The sequence below is a fragment of the Emys orbicularis genome, chromosome 6 (assembly GCF_028017835.1).
Source record: "Emys orbicularis isolate rEmyOrb1 chromosome 6, rEmyOrb1.hap1, whole genome shotgun sequence".
In the NCBI taxonomy this organism is placed as follows: domain Eukaryota; kingdom Metazoa; phylum Chordata; order Testudines; family Emydidae; genus Emys; species Emys orbicularis.
In genome coordinates this window covers 88,786,787-88,806,929 of record NC_088688.1, presented here as the reverse complement: position 1 = coordinate 88,806,929, position 20,143 = coordinate 88,786,787, and the positions used below count along the sequence as shown (strand labels likewise).

The 20,143-nt window shown below is 38.2% G+C and overlaps 1 protein-coding gene across 1 annotated transcript in view; it reads right to left on the bottom strand.

Moving 5' to 3' along the window:
- The window catches only part of FANCC (FA complementation group C), a 105,211-nt gene extending 85,968 nt beyond the window's left edge, over window positions 1-19,243 (bottom strand). The window contains exons 1-3 of the mRNA XM_065406349.1: window positions 19,070-19,243; window positions 17,380-17,464; window positions 10,428-10,522 (exon numbers count right to left, since the gene is read on the bottom strand). Of these exons, the coding sequence (XP_065262421.1) occupies window positions 10,428-10,522; window positions 17,380-17,464; window positions 19,070-19,234 (345 nt within the window). The 5' untranslated portion in view covers window positions 19,235-19,243. The remainder of the gene's footprint in view (window positions 1-10,427; window positions 10,523-17,379; window positions 17,465-19,069) is intronic.
- Window positions 19,244-20,143: the final 900 nt, after the last annotated feature.

Genomic DNA, 20,143 nt, shown 5'->3' with positions numbered 1-20,143 from the left:
GCAATAATTGTGAAATTAGTTCTCCTACTAGTGACACAGAATTGGCACAGATGATGCCAGAAAAATCTGCCAGCACAGAAAGCTCCTGAGTGCAAATATCAACAGAATGTAGGGACTCAAAATAATACCATGCAAATTGGAAGGCTAGTAAAGGTGTCTCATAATTTCAGACTATATAATTAATGGAAATTATTCCATTTCCATTATTGGGATGAGAGATGTTACCAGAATGCTATATAAAAGAGGTATATCTGTATACATGTAGATAATATAAAGAATGCCATCTATTTACATATAAGAATATGCAACATTGTTGATAAGTTAGTAGATATCTATCATTTGCTCACCAGTCAGCAATATAGCTGCTATGACTTCCTGATTCCACCGCTTTACAATTTTCTTTTTCATATGTACTTAACATATTGTGTTATGAGAAAAACAGAATATTAATCCCTCTCCTCTCAAAATAAACTTTTTCCACATAGAAACTGAAAAACAAATGGGGAAATATAATAAATACTGAGCAGTTTATTCTTTCTATTTTCATTTCCCAGCGGCACTATTTTGGACAATACATACATAAGGGAAGTACCCTATATTTCTCCCAAGTGGCACTCTGTACTCTTTTCTTTTATTATTTATTTGTATTACAGTAGGGAGCCTAACAGTCCCAGCCCCTTTGTGCTGTCACTGTACAAAAACAATAAAAAAAATTATCCTTGCACCAAAGAGTGCATAATCCAAGCATAATTTGAAACAGGTGGACAAGAAATTTTGTTTCATCCATTAAATCATTTTTTTTATACCTCTTCTTTCTTATTTTCTTCCTCAGCTGCTTTTTTCTACTCATCTCCCTGCTGGGGTTCCTACCATTATCATTCTCCATCCTCTCCTCTAATTTTTCTCGTCTACTATTTTCACGGTATATTAATGTGCATGGTACATACTCATTTGTAAAGTCTCATCTGAACAAAATAGAAAATTTTAGGAACCACACTCTCTTGGATTGCAGAATTTCTTCACAAATTAAGGAAAGAGGACTAGTTTAGTGGCCTCAGCCTAAAATTCTAGAAATTTTAATTTTGCTGCACTCTCAGTTCGCTAAAAATTTGTATATCTTCTTATCTCTGAATACTGCTGATTTGACAGATTTGACTGGAACAAACACCTCTTGAAATGACAAATATACAGAAGACTGGTAAGGCAGAACTGGACAGTTCAAAATGCCAATTCACAAACAATGTAGGAACCAAAGAGGAAAAAGGACCCCCACAAAAATCAATGTACCCATTGTTGGAGGCAACTGAACCTCTCAGTGCAGGTGCAGTTGCTATGCAGAAATACATAGCTGAGGCTCTCTTTTTTTTGTCCATCATTCAGAAACTATCTTTTCCAATGTGTGAGTTAATGCATCTTCAGAGTGGTTTAGCCAAAGACATCCTTGGTGAGATAAGAATAGCATTCATATTGAATTACAGTAAGCAAGTTCTCCAACATTATATAGAATGCTATTTGTCCACTGCATAAAAGCAAAGGCCTTAAAACTCATTTAACATAAGACTTTGGCTTGGGTGTGCTATCCAAGGTGAAAGGTCAGTGTTTCATTAACTGAGTCAACGCAATTACAATTGTAGTTTAATGAAAAAGTCAAGATGATCATAAAAAACCCAGGTCATCCGGAGAACATCACTAAAAATCTCAAACATCCTGTGCTTAATTGGCAGTAAATTTCTTGATTTGACCTATTTGAATACTGGCAACCTGCTCCAAAACACTCTAATGCAATTCATAGCTACAATAGACAGAACTCCATCAAAGTAAGCTAAATAAACAAACATAACTTTGGGGTTACTACAAACAGGCTGGTGTATAGAACCCGGGTATCTTTCTTTCTTTCCTGGAAGGAAAACAGATTTTTCATTCTGGTGGTTTAAAATGTTCTTTATATTCACTCTAGTGAGTCAAAGTGGGCTATTACTGGGGTTAGGAGAGAAATACAGGACAGCAGAAAATCTTCAAGATTAGGTTTTAAACATTTAGGATTAAAAAGGCTTAGACCAGTGGTTCTCAAACATTTTCTAATGAAAAGTAGGGCTGTGCAAAAAATTCTCACTGCCATCAAAATTAGTGGTAAAACATGCTTATTTTGTTTATTGAACTCTCAAAACATTTTGCAAAATCACCTCGATGTTTTTTTGCTAGTTTCTTAAAAAATTAAGGAAGTCCCCATAGTCAGGAACTGCTATTTTCCTGCAAACATGGTACTATCTGCCAAAATAGTGGTGCTGTTCCCATTGTGTGAAGTTATCATGTTTATAGTCCAAATTGGCACTCAAACATATTTTGAGTGCTGATGGTGTTCTCTGCTGTACAAAGGAAAGAGAGAGTCCCTTTCCAACAGAGAGTACATTCTAAACCCTTAATCTTGCAATCAGCAGATGCTTGCACTCAAAAAGGAGCCCTAATGACTTCAACACATGGAAGCCAAACTTATGCGCAGGTAAAGGATACACATTGCAGTATCAAGCCCCCAAACTGACAGAATTGTACATGTTTGAGTTAGACAGCAGATAGACTGCCCAAATTCACATTTTTTCATGGGATTTTAGATGTTCCATAGATTTGTTTAGGAACTCTAAAATTCCTTGGACACAAACAAAATTACCTAAATCACAATTTTAACATTGAAATAGGAGTCTCAAAATTGGCAACTCACATAATCCTCATATAAAAACTGATGTGGGATAAGAAAGGTAACAGGAAAATGTTTCTGGGCTCTTTGGGACAACAAATATATTGGACCCACACAGGTCAGAATGTATTAGTCCAGGGGTTTTCAACCTGTGGTCTGCAGACCCCTGGGGGTCCACAGACTATGCCTAAGATTTCCAAATGGGTTTGCACCTCCATTTGAAATATTTTTGGGGTCCTCAAGTGAAAAAATGTTGAAAATCACTGTATTAGTAAGTTGCTACAGAAATATTATTTAAATCCTTTTATCAATGTAACACCTTTAAAGAATTATCATTATTCAAGACACTACACTTACAAGGCAGTTAACAGAATGTGGCCTGTGTGTGTAGGTATCCAAAAGAACTGCGCGTTTCCATAACAGGAAGCCCAGCTATATACAAGGTCATCAAAATTAAATCTTATTGTTGATAGGCATCCCTATACTTATGTTTACTGTATCCATGATAATCATTATAAGGAAGCAAAGCATCAAGAGAAGGTACGTTGCACAAAGAAAAAAACAGGAAAGATTGATAAGATTTGTGAGCTATATTACCTATTTTTCTCACACTGCTTTTTCCAACACAATGTATTCTTAATAAGTGCACACAGCTTTACTAAATAATACAACTAAAATTGATAACATGCTACTAATCCTTATGAATAAAAGAAAAAATCTGGTTTTACATTTATAAATTTAATTTATAAACCTCAATGGGAAATAAAAGCCTGCCTGGAGGAGTGAAGAGATTAACAATATGTAAGAGTATTACAGAACTGGTCTTTTGTTTCTGGAACACCAGGTCAAAACTAACCTGCAGCATGACTGAAAGGAACCTGGTGATTCTGCTTCAGTCAGACTGGGCAGCAGCCCATATTACAACATAACCACACACTGCACGGCTCAGAAAACTCTCCTCAGAGCAGGCCAGATGTCAGCTAATGTGAAAACTAAATCATTTTCATTCTTAGAGAGGTGTTTCACCAAGTCATTTTGTAAGCTGACTTACAAAGAAAGAGATAAAACTGAGCAAAAGTCTGTAAGATCGGGGTTCTCAAACTTATTCATAGCGCATCTTACTTTAGAGACTGTCTTATAAACACCTCCCCTCTTAGTTGTGATGTACAGTTCTCCTCGCCTCCCTGGCAGAATAACACTATGGCAAATGTGTATATAGAAAAGTAACATTGAGAAAGTATTTGATGTATTTTTAGGGTTTATTTAATGAAATCTAGCAGCTGGAAATAAAGAAGATAACTAACATTGTGTGACCACCAATAATAGTTTGCAGATCACTGAATGCCCTCAACTATTATTTTAGATGACTAAGCTGATATTAGTCATAGAATCATAGAATATCAGGGTTGAAAGGGACCTCAGGAGGTCATCTAGTCCAACCCCCTGCTCAAAGAAGGACCAGTCCCCAACTAAATCATCCCAGCCAGGGCTTTGTCAAGCCTGATCTTAAAAACCTCTAAGGAAGGAGATTCCACCACCTCCCTACGTAACCCATTCCAGTGCTCCTAGTGAAAACGTTTTTCCTAATATCCAACCTATACCTCCCCCACTGCAACTTGAGACCATTACTCCTTGTTCAGTCATCTGGTACCATTGAGAACAGTCTAGATCCAACCTCTTTGGAATCCGCTTACAGGTAGTTGAAAGCAGCTTTCGAATCCCCCCTCATTCTTCTCTTCTGCAGACTAAACAATTCCAGTTCCCTCAGCCTCTCCTCATAAGTCATGTGCTCCAGCCCCCTAATCATTTTTGTTGCCCTCCGCTGGACTCTTTCCAATTTTTCCACATCCTTCTTGTAGTGTGGGGCCCAAAACTGGACACAGTACTCCAGATGAGGCCTCACCAATGTCGAATAGAGGGGAATGATCACGTCCCTCGATCTGCTGGCAATGCCCCTACTTATATAGCTCAAAATGCCGTTAGCCTTCTTGGTAACAAGGGCACACTGTTGACTCATATGCAGCTTCTTGTCCACTGTAACCCCAGGTCCTTTTCTGCAGAACTGCTACCTAGTCACTCGGTCCCTAGTCTGTAGCAGTTCATGGGATTCTTCCGTCCTAAGTGCAGGACTCTGCACTTGTCCTTGTTGAACCTCATCAGATTTCTTTTGGCCCAATCCTCTAATTTGTCTAGGTCCCTCTGTATCCTATACCTACCCTCCAGTGTATCTACCACTCCTCTCAGTTTAGTGTCATCTGCAAACTTGCTGAGGGTGCAGTCCATGCCATCCTCCAGATCATTAAAGATGATCCTCCAGATCATATTTAAAGGTGACCTGCAATTAAGCTTAACAAAAATTCAGCAATTTAATATTCTATATCTATGGCTTGGTCTACACTACAGCATTAGGTTAACATAAGGCAGTTTATATCAACCTAATTACGTCAGTGTACACACTAAAGCCTTGCTCCCACTGATGTAAGTGCCCTACAACACCGACATAATAACTCCACCTCCACAAGAGGCGTAGGGCTTATGTCAGTGTAATTAGGGTGGCGCAGTGTCCATGTGGAATTAGGAGTTACTTACATTGGCTGTTGATTGTCATTCTTGTCAATTTCAAAGCTCCATGCTAGAGCCATGAAATTGACAAGAAAGCTGGGTGAATGGGGAGCTCCAGCTAGAAGCCAGCTGCCCCCCAAGCACCCAGCTAGGGTGACCAGATGAGGGAAAGAAAAATTCGGGACACATGGGTGGGGGGAAGGGTTGCAAAAAAAAAAAAAAAAAGCCGAGTCAGTCCCTGCCGGCGGAGCAAAACAAAACAAAAAAAGCACTGCCAGCGGATATCAGGACAAGATTTTATCGGGACGTCTGGTCACCCTACACCCAGCCGGGTTGCACCCACCAGACTCCTCGCTCTGCGCCCCAGTTCCTGGCTCCCCTCTCCCAGCTGGGCAGTCACCAAGGCTCTCAGCTCCCCCACTCATAGTGTATCACACAGCAAACATATATATATAAAAAATTATATATTTATATATATTTATATATATATAAAAAATTATCCATTCCCTCATCTTTATCAGCATGCTTTGATACACTTTCAAAGAAGTCAGTCTGTGCTGGTGAGTGCCTAAAATTAAAAGGGTAGTGGTTTCCAGCTTCTGATTTGAGTCACTAAGAATTTCAGCATAGATACAATTTGGTTTTGACATTTTACTGATATGATATGATATGATATGATATGATATGATATGATATGATATGATATGATATGATATGATATGATATGATATATGTTTTCCAAGAAGCAATTTACACTTTTTGCTACTCAGCGCAAAAAAACAAACAAGCAGAAAAAACAACATTCAGGCAATATTATTTTATAGAATTCAAAAACACATGAGACAAAGTTCAAAATTACAGTTCCCATAGCAAATATATTTCAGTCTTTTTTTACATACTGTATGTATGTTTATATAGTTCTGTATCCTATTAGTATATAGTCTCAATGTGACCAAGTTACCACTGCTATAGGAAACAACTTCTAATGCACTATATGTGGGTTCACGTGTCCAAAAAACCCAACTGCTTCAGAATTCTTTATTTTAAAAATGTTTTAATAAAAAACAATTTAAAAAATAAAAATATGCCAGCTGTCACAAGCAAACCTACAGTGACAAATTGGTTTTCACATGCAATTGAGTGTGAAAATGGCAAACTAACTAACTTCTGGTTCAAGTTTCCAAATGGGGAGTTATATGGTCCTAATTACATCACATTGATTGAAATTATGATACCATCTACAAAGGACGATGGTGGAATAAAACAATTTACCTTAACTAGGTACCTTTAGGAAAAACAGTTTAGAACATTTTAAGATGAAAGTAAGGTGCACAGTAAAGAAACAGTGAGAGAAAGAGAATTTAATCATTGGGGGAAATACTTCAACCGTATCCTTTCAAGCATCAGTAGTAAGACTTGTAAAGTATCTTTTAATCTCAAATTTTTGTCTGAGTCTGTGCACTATGCAACCTTACTCACTAATCCCACCCCCAAAATCATTTATTTCCATTTATCTTCCTCTCACCATCCCCAAATTCTACGATATTAAATTTTAAATCTTTTATAAATTTTAATTAACTTACAAGATGAATATGTAACAATTAGAATATCTCACCACCAGTCAAATTCATGCCTTCCATCCTCCCACACCAACTTCATTACCCTTTTGTGATCAACCCTTGCTATGTTATGTCTAATTTAGGGTCTGATCCAAAGCCCGTTAAAGTCAATGGAAAAGTCCCATGTGTTACAGTGGGCCTTGGATCAGGAGCATAGTCTGCAAACCTCCCAGAGCAGAGAATGTTAATTTTTAATTGTCTTTAAAAAACTATGAACACAAATGGCACTGTGCAAATAAAGAAATAAGACCAAATAATAGAGCACAACTAAGCTCCTAGCTATAAAGTCACCTTTGGCTGATTTTACTTGATTCCTGACAACTTGCTAGGGTTGAAAATAAAATTAATGACTTGAAGCTACACATAAAGCAAATTCTCCTCTGTGCTGCAGTAAGGTTAATGGCAGGTGGAAGTAACAGCACAGGATCTTACAATAGCACTACGGACCTGATCCAAACTTCAATGGGCTTTGAATCAGGCCTCAAGAAAGTACTCAAAGAATAGGCAGGATGCTGTCAGGTGTGTACACTCATCTAAAAACAACGTATGCAAGTGGATATGGTAGATAAAAGTCTATCTCTAGCCTTCCCTTAGCTGGCTAATAGGTATGTTACAATCTACAACAAGTGCTATGAAGCAGCATGAATTTTGCTCCTGGTCAGATCAGCAGTTAAGTGCATGCCATAGCATGCCTCCATAGCTCATTATGGAGAATCTTGCCCAAATCAACAGGAGGACTTCTACAATGACAGAATCTCTGCATCATTTTGTTGTGGTGTCTTGGTCAAGATTTAGCCCTTAGAAACTGTGAGAGTAAAGAGGATACAGAATGAATACACACTGATTTTTTCCCCATCACAATCCATTTACACACAGAGAACAGATTTGTTTCTTTTTGTCACAAAAAAATAAACTAATATCTTTTGCACAGGCAACCAAAACAGCAGAAAAAATGCACTCTGGCATTGATACATTGTCATTTCTATGTACATTCAGTTTGTGTGGTTAAAATACATTTTCTTTCTTTATTTAGCCACTATTTTTTCTCTTTTCATTGTTTTAAAAGAGAAGCTGCTCTGTAGTAATACAATTGCTTAGTAAGGTAACTGCATCTGATTTGCATTTGAGGAATCAGTCTACACTACTGTCACACAGGTAGCTAAATCAAGGTAAGTTGTTTTATTCCTCCGTCTATTTCGTAGATTGTTTATTAACTTCAGGCAACAGTGAATATTTATTAAAGATGGCCTGCAGAATAGACTTGTGACCTTTTGGGATTTTAAGGTGTACAAAGAAGGCCTGAAAAAAATTAATTCCTGCTTGTTTTTTACATTAGAAACTCAGGTCTCATGTTACCAGGAAGACTCTGTAATGACTGGTGAACTTGTGAAATGACGACATCCCAAGAGTCGAGAGAGTGAAAGGTAAAATAAGAAGAGAAAGGATTTTTACTCAGACTGTTTTCAAATACTTTGGGCAGTTTTTTGTGTCTTTTGTCAACAGCTCTTTAACTTGAATATCTAATTAGCATTTGGGAAAAAGGATCAGGAAAGATGAGACTTAATAATCTGATATATTTAAGGTAAAATGTACGAATAAAGCTAGCTTTCCACCTCACTCCACATATTAAAAAAAAATTTACATTCTTTACACATCATAAAAACGCAAAGAAGGACACAAGCACATTTAAAAAAATAAGTCCTTTGTAGTGCATCTTTAACTAAAACCATAGTAACTCTACAGCACAGTGAATCCCAAGCATATTGACCTTCAGGACAAGTTCTGAGGCCTATCAGTTTTTTCAGACTCTCAAGAAAGGAGTGGGATAAGAAGGGGGCTAGACCCTGAATTACTAAGGAGTTAATGATTTCACCTCAATTCCAGCAAATGTGTATGCATATGAGTGACCTTACTGATGTAGGAAGTTATTCACCTGCATACATATTTGCAGTATCAGGCCCTTATTTTTTTAAGATTAGTAATTTTTTACTGTAGAAGCTAGAGATGGATACATATGAATTGAAATATATAATCAACAAATGAATTGCTTTGATAAACCTCAAAAATTCTGCAACATTAGCAAAGATTTCAGCTAATAGATCAGGGATGGGCAAACTTTTTGGCCCAAGGGCCACTTCGGGGTTGCAAAACTGTATGGAGGGCCGGGTAGGGAAGGCTGTGCCTCCCAAAACAACCTGGCCCCCCGCCCCCTATCCAACCCCCTCCCACTTCCTTGTCCCCTGACCACCCCCTCCCAAGACCCCTCGACCCTAACCACCCCCCCAGGACCCCACCCCCTATCCAATCCCCCCTGCTCCCTGTCCCTTGACTGCCCCAACCCCTATCCACACCCCCACCCCCGACAGGCACCCCGGGACTCCCACACCTATCCAACCCCCCCTGTTCCCCGTTCCCTGACCGCCGCCGCCCCCCCCAGAACCTCCGCCCCATCCAAGTGCCCCCTGCTCCCTGTCCCCTGACTACCCCTTGCCCCTTATCCAATCCCCCGGCCCCCTTACCATGCCGCTCAGAGTGGCAAGTCTGGCAGCCGCGCCGCCCAGCCAGAGCCAGACACACTGCTGTGCTGCCCTGCAGAAGCACATGGCGGTGTGGCTCCGGGGGAGGGGCCGGGGGCTCGCCGGCCAGGAGCTCAGGGGCCGGACAGGACAGTCCCACGGGCCAGATGAGGCCCATGGGCCATAGTTTGCCCACCTCTGTAATAGATTATATCAGCTCAATTACTTATTATCCTGAAGGCCTACATATCTGAGACTCTTAACCATTCCATCAATATTTTTATCATCTCTTGTTTTGGGTGAATGTCAGTCCAATGAAATTACACTAATCTAACTAGATGTGCTTTAAGTCCCCAATTTAGCAAATCGCTTAAGCACATGCCTAACTTTAAGCACTCGTGCTTAAGGTTGTGCTTTTTTGGCTCAGGGAGTAAGTGCATAAAATGTGAACAACAGATGTGCCTACATTAACCCTGAATGGGGCATTAAAGTGGTTTAAGTATTCATTATTTCTTACAGCTCATTAAATATAAATCTGCACACAAGTATTTTCTTTCACTAACTGTCTCTAAAGAAAGTTTGGATACAATTAGCTTCTCCATAGGCAAGAGAGATTAAACAAAAACACAGCAACAGAAAAGACCTAAATTACAGAGCAAATATAAATTGTTTTCAAAACAATGGCACGTCTCCAGATTATTTTATTCTACCCTAATTGAAAGGTTCTCTTTTATAGCACTTTCTTCCTTTCTGATTTCTGGTCTTTGTTCCTGACTTGCAATTACTAGATTTAGGGCTCCACTGTATAAAGGCCATTAAAACTACCCTAATTTGAGCACCGCATCTTTTTAACATTCAAAATGACAGGCTAGCACAGATTATGTTATAATTAGAGTGGAACATATTTCAACACAACATGTATGTAGGTTGTCTTTGGAGCGGTTTCTGAAATTACACACTGTCTCTATGCTATAGATGTAGCACCTTTAAATAATCAATTTAATTCAAAGCAGTCAAGGGGAGGATTCATTCACTTACCAGTATCCAGCTGTTAGCCTTCAATTCCACAGGGTTCTGTGGTTCATTGCTGTACAGACAACATAAGCACCACATTAGAGTTTTCTGGCTCTCATCTGAAGAAACAAAAGCAAATAAGGATACATTAAAAAAAATAAAGTAAAAATATAGACTAAACGTATACACAGCAATCTTCTATCCTTATTAAAATATCAAACCCAAGGCCCAAATGTCAATCTTAACTTTAAAGGCATCTATTCGATCAGATTCACATCACAACCTTAATATTATTCACATGTAGTTCTTGTGTGTTCATTTCCTTCAATAGTAATTTTAAAAAACATGTAAAAGCATAGAACACAATGAACTGCACAGATTATATTAAAAATATTGAAGCCTATACAGTATTCAGATCATCTTTAAAATCATGCATAGCATAGTGACTCTTTTAAAATAGTGATTACAGTTAATGTGCAGTAAGTGTTTAAATATCTTTGTATTTTTCTTTAACATCATTAGCCATAATTATAAGCCATTGTTAGACAAGATTTATTACTATTTTATCATAACCTTACCTATATATACACACACAAGTAAACGAACTTTATCCCTGCAAATTTCAATTATGGATTTGTAAAAGTAATTCATAACATGGGTGAAAATCTTGGGGCCCTGTAGATGGATGTATTAGACACCACATGCTGTGGCAATGTGACAGTTCTGCTGCACAGTGGAGCCAAGCCATAAGGCGCATAGGAAGACTCCGCAAACTCCTAAACACTGCACAACCGAGCTCCATTGTGGCTTTCTCTTCAGGACCACAGAAGGGTAGATTGGTGAATGGATCAAAGGAAATGAATGGATATAGCCAGTAGGTCCATGCACTACACAGTTCTACTAGCCCATAACCTATATATGTGAGAAACAACAGGCCATGTCCGGTACTCCACCATACACTACAGAAGAGCCCCTGTCCATGTAAACACAGACAATTAGAAAGTTGGAGCTGAGGATTCTGATTCTAATGTCTTTTGAGCAAGTCTGTGTGCCTGCATAGCCAGTTTACTCAGGCTTGTGGACTCTTTCCCAAAATTTAGTTCTGAATAGGAGTATAATTATATATTTTTTAAAATGTTTTAAATATTGCTCTTTAGCAGAGGCTAAGCTTATATCTCAAATTCCAGCCCAGAGTAAAATTTTATGGTTATACTGTAAACCTACAAAAACTGGGTTTAATAGTAGAGAAGCTCTGATACAACATTAGCTTACTAAGTGCTATTATTTTTAATAATAATATAAAACACTATTACTCAAAGGGTTTTAGGAATGGTGGGAGAAGAAATTATAGCATTAAAATGATCCCCTACAATGACTTTTGCTGTTCTCAATATACTTGTCATCCAGGATGTAATAAACAGTATCATTTAGAAGTACTTTGTTGGCAAAGCCTGCAGACAAGAAATACAAGCTTCATTAAGTAACTTCTGTATTTTCACCAGGTGATCAAAGATGTTACTATTGATTTAAACCAGTATTCTTCAATAAATGTCCAACAAGCCTGTAGGCCATCACTGGCCTCCCACTGACTAACATCTCTGCAAAGAAATGGTTATCAAACACACATATTTAACTAACTACAGTTTTGTTGTTATGTGCATTGGGATCTTTTTAATATACATTTTTATGAGCCTACATAATTTCCTAGTTTGTTTAAGATCCATGTAAAATAGGCATCTTGTGTACCATTCACTAGAAATTCTAAATGTCCTAGTTCTGGTTTGTGCTTTCAATGTTCACTCAATACAGACAATTAGAATTCAGCTGTTTGCACACTTTGCATTTTAACAATTTTATCATCTTCAAAAGCACCATTTCAATGAAAAAAATTCCCAGTCTGAAATTATTTAGGAGAGAAATTAAACAAATAATTATTTCTTGTTCCAACCAACCCTATTACAGTCCTATACTTTTGGGAGTCAAAAATTTTAAATTTTAAATTTTATTAAAAACACCACTGTTACAATACATGTGATTAAAATTATCTCAAAATTGCTACATTGCTAATGCAAAACCAAAAATATTTAAGTAATAAGCAGTAAAGATGTTTTATACAGACAAAAGAACACAAGTCCATACATCCTACAAAAAACAGAATCTAGTTCAACTATTTTCAACCCTGTCTCTGTCTTATCCCTGCTTATGCACACACATTTACATTTACAGTATGCCATACAGAAGTTCTTAATAAAAATATGGAATTACATAATTCACACAATCAAAACTTTATTCAGGGAGAGGGAGAAGAAAAAGCAGAAGTGATGGGGCAAAAGATTACATTGTATTATAATTGTTTAATCAGGGACTCACAGACTATAAAGAACAGTTACTTACCCTACAGTAACTGTAGCTCTTCAAGATGTTATAGTCAGCGTGGATCAACTGTAGGTGGACATATGTCTCATGCATACGAGACTGGACTTTCTTGACTAGTAGTGTCCATTGGTGCTAGGCATGTGCTCTGTGCCTCCTTGTGCTCCAATATGAGGGCATGAAGGGGGGGGATGGCTGCACCCCTCCCTCAGTTCCCTTGCAATTCAAAACCTGTGTTGCTGAAGATTCCAAAAGCAGGAACAGAGGACAGGTTGTGGAATTCACACTGACTACATCATCTCAAAGAACCACAGTTACTGTAGGGTAGGTAACTATTCTTTCTTTGAGCATGAGTCAGTGAGGATCCCGCTCTAGATGACTGGCAAGTAGCGTCCTCTGTGATCAGCAGGAATGAGGATTTTCAGCAGTGTCGGTCAAACTGATTGCGGTACTGTACTCCTGAGTCTGGCATCCAACCAGGCTACCATATCAAAGGCATAATGTTTAACAAAAGTGAGTGGGTTGCTTCTCATGACTTTCTTGCAGATCTCAGAGACTGGCACATTTCTGAAGCAGGCAGAAGATGCTGTCTGTACCCTCTCAGTGGGAGAGGCTCACCAGCCAGCTGACAGCCGGTGGAAATACACTGTATGACCCACTATGAAAGTCTCTCAAACAAGATGGCTTGACCTTCTGACACGCTGATATGGCTACAGAGAGGCAGGGGGAGAGAGCTTGAATGGCTTAGTCCTGTTGAGGTAGTAAAGCAAGGTCCTGGAAACATCCAAATACGAGGCGTCTTTTCTCTCAGCGAAGAGTGATGCTTCAGGAAGAAGAGTGGTAAGGTGACAGATGATTCAGGTGGAATTCTTATACCACTTTGGGGATGAACTTAGGAAAAGGTCTCATTCACCAACCTGTTCCTCTGAAAGGATGTATACGGTGGGCCTGTCATAATTGTCAAGGCTGATTCCCCACTCTGGCACTTTGAGTGCAGAAGGTGAGAGCCCACAAGGATTCTAAAAATTAATACTGGCCACTCCAGGCTTGTATTTAACTTCCAAGGTTACAGCTTTTCTCTGACCTTGGATGGGTTGATGCTGCAACCACCCAAGTGCAAAAACTCCTTTGAGAACTCAGGAAGGCGCACGTGGGAATTCCTTCCTACGGGGTTCCCTCAAGCCCTTTCACTCACTCACACTCACACACACACACTCGTTTTTTCCCAATGTTAAAAAGCTCTAGTCTTCCCATTGGCTCTTTTGGTCAGGTGCCCACTCCCTTCCTTTTACCTATGGACTTTTTAACCCTTTACAGGTAAAGCAAGTAGAAAACAGCTACTAAGAGGAATTGTATAGCTAACTGGCTGGCTGGGTGTCCATAAAAAGGAGCTATTCTCCCCTTCATTTATCACATGAGTGGTAACAGCTAATTTAGACTCCATAATTTTATATGTATAGTTGGGATTATGCTTTCCCATGTGCATTACTTTGCATTTATCAACACTAAATGTCATCTGCCATTTTGTTGCACAGTCACCCAGTTTTGTGAGATCCCTTTGTAACTCTTCGCAGTCTGCTTTGGACTTAACTACCTTTAGTAGTTTTGTATTAGCTGCAAATTTTGCCACCTCACTGTTTACCCCTTTTTCCAGATCATTTATGAATATGTTGAACAGTACTGGTCCCAGTACAGACCCCTGAGGAATTAACTCTCTCCATGCTGAAAACAGACCATTTATTCCTACCCTTTGTTTCCCATCTTTTATCCAGTTACCCATCCATGAGAGAACCTTCCCTCTTATCCCGTGACAGTTTACTTTGCTTAACAGCCTTTGGTGAGGGACCTTATCAAAGGCTTTCTGAAAATCTAAGTACACTATATCCACTGGATTCCCCCTTGTCCACATGCTTATTGACCCACTCAAAGAATTCTAGTAGATAAGTGAGGCATGATTTCCTTTTACAAAAACCATGCTGACTCTTCCCCAACAAATTGTGTTCATCTATGTGTCTGATAATTCTGTTCTTTATTATAGTTTCAACCAATTTGCCTGGTACTGAAGTTAGGCTTACCAGCCTGTAATTGCTGGGATCGCCTCTGGAGCCTTTTTAAAAAATTGGTGTCACATTAGCTATCGTCCAGTCATCTGGTACAGAAGCTGATTTAAATGATAGGTTACATACCAGTTAGTAGTTCTGCAATTTCATATTTGAGTTTCTTCAGAACTCTTGGGTGAATACTACTTGGCACTGGCGACTTATTATTGTTTAATTTATCAATTTGTTCCAAAACCTCCTCTAATGACACCTCAATCTGGGACAGTTCCTTAGATCTAAAAAGAAAGGCTCAGGTTTGGGAATCTCCCTCACATCCTCAGCCATGGAAACCGATGCAAAGAATTCATTTAGTTTCTCTGCAATGGCCCCACTGGTTGTTTAGCAGGCTTCCTGCTTCTGATGTACTTAAAAAATTGTTTGCTATTACTTTTTGAGTCTTTGGCTAGCTGTTCTTCACATTCTTTTTTGGCCTTCCTAATTATACTTTTACATTTCACTTGCCAGAGTTTATGCGCCTCTCTATTTTCCTCAATAGAATTTAACTTCCATTTCTTAAAGGATGCCTTTTTGCCTCTAACTGCTTCTTTTACTTTGTTGTTTAGCCATGGTGGCACTTTTTTGGTCCTCTTATTATGTTTTTTAATTTGGGATATCCATTTAAATTGAGCACCTCTGTTACGGTGTCTTTAAAAAGTTTCCATGCAGCTTGAAGGGATTTCACTTTTGGTAACTGTACCTTTTAATTTTTGTTTAACTAACTTCTTCATGTTTGTGTAGTTCCCTTTTCTGACATTAAATGCTACCATTGTGGGCTGCTTTGGTGTTTTCCCCCCTACAGGGATGTTAAATTTTATTATGTTATGGTCACTATTACCAAGTGGTTCAGCTATATTCACGTCTTGGACCAGATCTTGTGCTCCATTAAGGACAAAATAAAGAATTGCCTTTCTTCTTGTGGGTTTCAGGACTAGCTGCTCCAACAAGCAGTCATTTAAGGTGTCAAGAAACTTTATCTCTGCATCCTGTCCTGAGGGGACATGTACCCAGTCAATATGGGGACAGTTGAAATCCCCCATTATTAAGACTACGATTTAGTCACGGGTATTTTTAGTAAAAGTCACAGACAGGTCATGGGCAATAAACAAAAACTAACAGCCCATGACCTGTCTATGACTTATACTATAAATACCCCTGACTAAATCTTGGGGGGGTGGCAGGGCTGCTGCTGGGGGGGAGGGCCCAGCGGCATAGGCTGTCAGGGGCCGCTGAGCAGCGGCTGCTCTGGCCACCCCAGGAACCGCTGCTCAGGGCTTGAGTAGCCCTTGGATCAGCCACACGGGCTGCTGCAGAAGTCATGGAAGTTGCAGAAAGTCATGGATTCCGTGACTTCTGCGACCAGCATGACAGACACGGAGCCCTACCCGTTATTATTGAGGGTTTTTTTTTTTTTAATAGCCTGTCTAATCTCCCTGAGCATTTCACAGTCACTATCAACATCCTGGTCAGGTGGTTGGTAGTATATCCCTACTGCTATATTCCTGCTATTCAAGCATGGAATTACTATCCATAGAGATGCTATGGTACAAGTTTAGTTCATTTAAGATTTTTACTTCATGTGACTCTATGCTTTCTTTCACTCCCCCACGTACAACCTATTCTATCCTTCCGATATATTCTGCACCCTGATATTACTGTGGCTCATTGATTATCCTCATTCCACCAAGTTTCTGTGATGCCTATTATATCAATATCCTCATTTAATATGAGGGACTCAAGTTCACCCATCTTAGTATTTAGACTTTTAACATTTATATATATAAGCACTTAAAAAATTGTCACCTTTTAGCTGTCTGCCATTATCTGATGTAACTGAATGGGACTCTTTTTCATTTGACTGTTTCTCATCTGATCCTACCCGTATTTTATCATCTTCCATCCTCTTCTCCTTACTAGGATATAATCTCCATTAATAGATCCTCCCCTAATGGATGTCTCTGTCCAAACCACGAGCTCCTCCGCACCTGTCAGCTTTCATCCTTCTGAAGAGGGGAAGGGCAGTGCCAACAACAGAGATTCTTTTACTAAGAAGAGATTTTGCATTTTCCTCGAACAAGTCTCTGGGAATAGTGGAAGGAGTCTGAGAGTTAGGCTTCCAGAAACCCTACAAAGGATTTTTAAATAACTGATGCAAGGAGAGGTGAGAGCCTCCTGATAAAATTTTACAGTCAGGAAGGATTCATTCAAGCACTTTGGGGAAGGTTTTGAGAAAAAAGAGGCAGGTAATCACTGAGACCCCTTACCTTGCAGATGTCTTGAAGAACCTCTTACTTATTCAAGGGAAGAGGGAGTGGATGGATTTTAGAACAGAGGTGAGATTATGGAACAAGTACCATAGTTTCTGATCAGTAACATAATTCAAAACAAACTATCTGCATTCTCATATTTTTATGAGCTATCAAAGTATGTGCCCAGAAATTTAAAAAAATACAATTTGAAAGGAAAATTCTAGAAACTATTGCAGAAAGCTAGTTTCAAGTTCTTACCATATCCTACAACAAAGGGATTCCAACAAAGTCTTCCTAGTAATTGACCAATTAAAGGGAACCTCTGAATTGCAGTAGTGGAATTCTGTAAACAAAAACATAATGTACTGAACACCAAAAATACTTGATTATCATTAATTACCTAGATAACTGTAAATTACATTATTATTTTGCTAAAGGTACACATTGGGGAGCAGAAGACCTTCAGATATTTAATAAAAGCAAAGCTTTCAGGCCACAGCTGTAACTTAATACTTCATCCAGGTCAGCTAAACCTCAGCTATATTTCCCTTAGGGTAATGTTTAATTATATTGGGAAATTAACTTCATTTTCCTTATGTGGAGTAGTCAGGAAAGGCTATAATATTTGTAAATAACACAAATTTCCAAGTAGTAAAATACAATTAAAGTAGTCTGTTGATCCCTATAGTTTTCTTACATTATGCCATGGAGTTTGTGAAGAAACTAATAGAAGCTATGGCATAAAGATAAGTATCTACATATTACTACTCCTGCTTACTGCATGGCAAATGACATCATAACGAGTCAGTCACAACATAAAATTTAACAGACACTGAACCTACCAAAAAAACAAGGAACATTTAACCAAATAGAAAGCAGCTTCACTATAAAAAGTAGTAGATAGTGAGGTTTATATAGACCCTTATGCAATCAGCCTATTTTTAAGTATTTGTAGCTTTACTGTCTAATAAATGAAGGCTTTAAAAATGGTAGTGTGCTGAGATAATGTGCAAGTAGCAGAAACAATAACCATCTCCTGCTGCTGCAATAAATTCCTCAGATTTGTCTCAGATTGGGGCTGGTCCTAGACTTTCTGGGGCCATATACAGAAGGTCCATTTGAGGCCAAACCTCAGAAAGTACTCACCGAAGTAGCAACATTAAAAAAAAACAGATTTTATTTTTATTCTCATATAAAAATCTCTATTCTTAAAGTATACATACACACACAAAAATCAATTTGAAAACTGCACTTTAACTTCAGAAAAAAAAATAACACTTTTCTTTTGTTAATCTTTTCATGAGGTGAAGAGCATTTTAACCTCACAACTTGATACTGTATTATTGAAAACTGCTATGATGAATCAATGCACACAAAAGTTGCAAGAAAAAACACCACCTAAAGTTTACCTGACTACACCAAGGAAGAAAGAAAGAAAGAAAGATTAAATACAATATTCAAATTACTAACCAGAATAGTTAGTAACATTTGCCAGTGATCGGACCATAGTGCTGGAAATCACTATATATGCCAAGCACTGGGTTTAGCATGTCAACAGACTCTTTAGGATTTAAGGGATCACTTACAATTTTGCATGTAAAGGCCTTTAAATAATCCAATTTATGACCTGACAACAAGAATCAAATTTGTGTTTATTTTAAAGAGTTTTTAAAAGAGTCTACTCGATTGGCTAGGAAATCTCATGTGACAACATAACCAATCAAGAAAAAAAAGCTCCTTTCACAATAAATCAGGGACACAGGAAACACATTCCTGTTTGCATTACCTGTGGCTGTTTCCCCAATTTGCCTCTTTTATCCAGCAATACATTAGGTCAATACCACAAGCCTCTCTGCTACCATTCACTTTTTGGTTTTGTCAAAACATGGGGTTCAGATTGTTTGAGGCAGTCTTCAAAACAGTTCATTCTTCCTGCTAAATTACTTACCATATGTTTCAAGGGTTCATAAATCTGCTGTAGAAACTCCTGTAATTTAGGCAAGTGAAGGCAGACATCTTGCTGGGATTCCAAAGTGGTGGTTTGACCCCACTCAACAGCCTTATCCAGCCAATACTGAAAGCTCAATTTAGGGACAGCATTATCTTGGGCCATCCCCTCCCCCTAAAAAAGATTAGAACTATAATCAGACATATCTAAACATACAATGGGAAAAAAGTTTGCTAATATCTCATCTGTGAAGTGGGAGAAAATTAAGAGAATCTTTTTTCAGTCTGTAGATGCTCCATAAAGCAGTAAAGTGGTTTCTATAGTTATAAGAGGGTAAAATAATGACCCCTTTATGTCAAAATAGCAGTGATGGAATAGTAATCAGTACTTTAAAATATATCACCCAGCTGGGGCTCAGATTTTTACTATCTGAATTTGTCATCACCAATATTTCATTAGAAGAGTAGTAAAATAACGTGTGGGGGTATGTATACACAAATGCATCTGTGCTGTGTGCAATGTACTGTTTGTGAAACTTCACTACCCATCACATCTAGTATCTTATTTTTACAAGAAGATAACTTGTATTCTCAAAACAACGCTTATTTAGGATTTATTTCATACAATGAGAAATCTAAAGTATATCCAGTTTTCAAATTAGTATGAAATTTTTAAAATAGCTTGTTATCAAAAGTGAGGAAATGTTTTAAAATTTTACATCTGTTAGTATCCTTTAGCTTTTTGGGCAAGAAAAGTTATTTCCTTAAAAGTTGTCTAATGAATTTAATCCCCTATTTTCTGTCTTTTCCCCCTTCATTTCTTATTAAACACAGAAAAAAGAAAATATTATTACAATCTTATTTATAAACCTGTTTTAATTAAAACTGTATGACACACTATATACTTGGAATTCAATATTTCCAAGAAGCAGCATGCCTAGGGCCAGATCAGTATGACGAACGCCAAGCATTCAAAAATAATGAACTAAAACCAAAGTAAAATACTTCAAAAATTAAATAGGCTTAAAATCATGATTTTTAATCACATTTTTTACCTGCTTTCTGATTTTTCTTC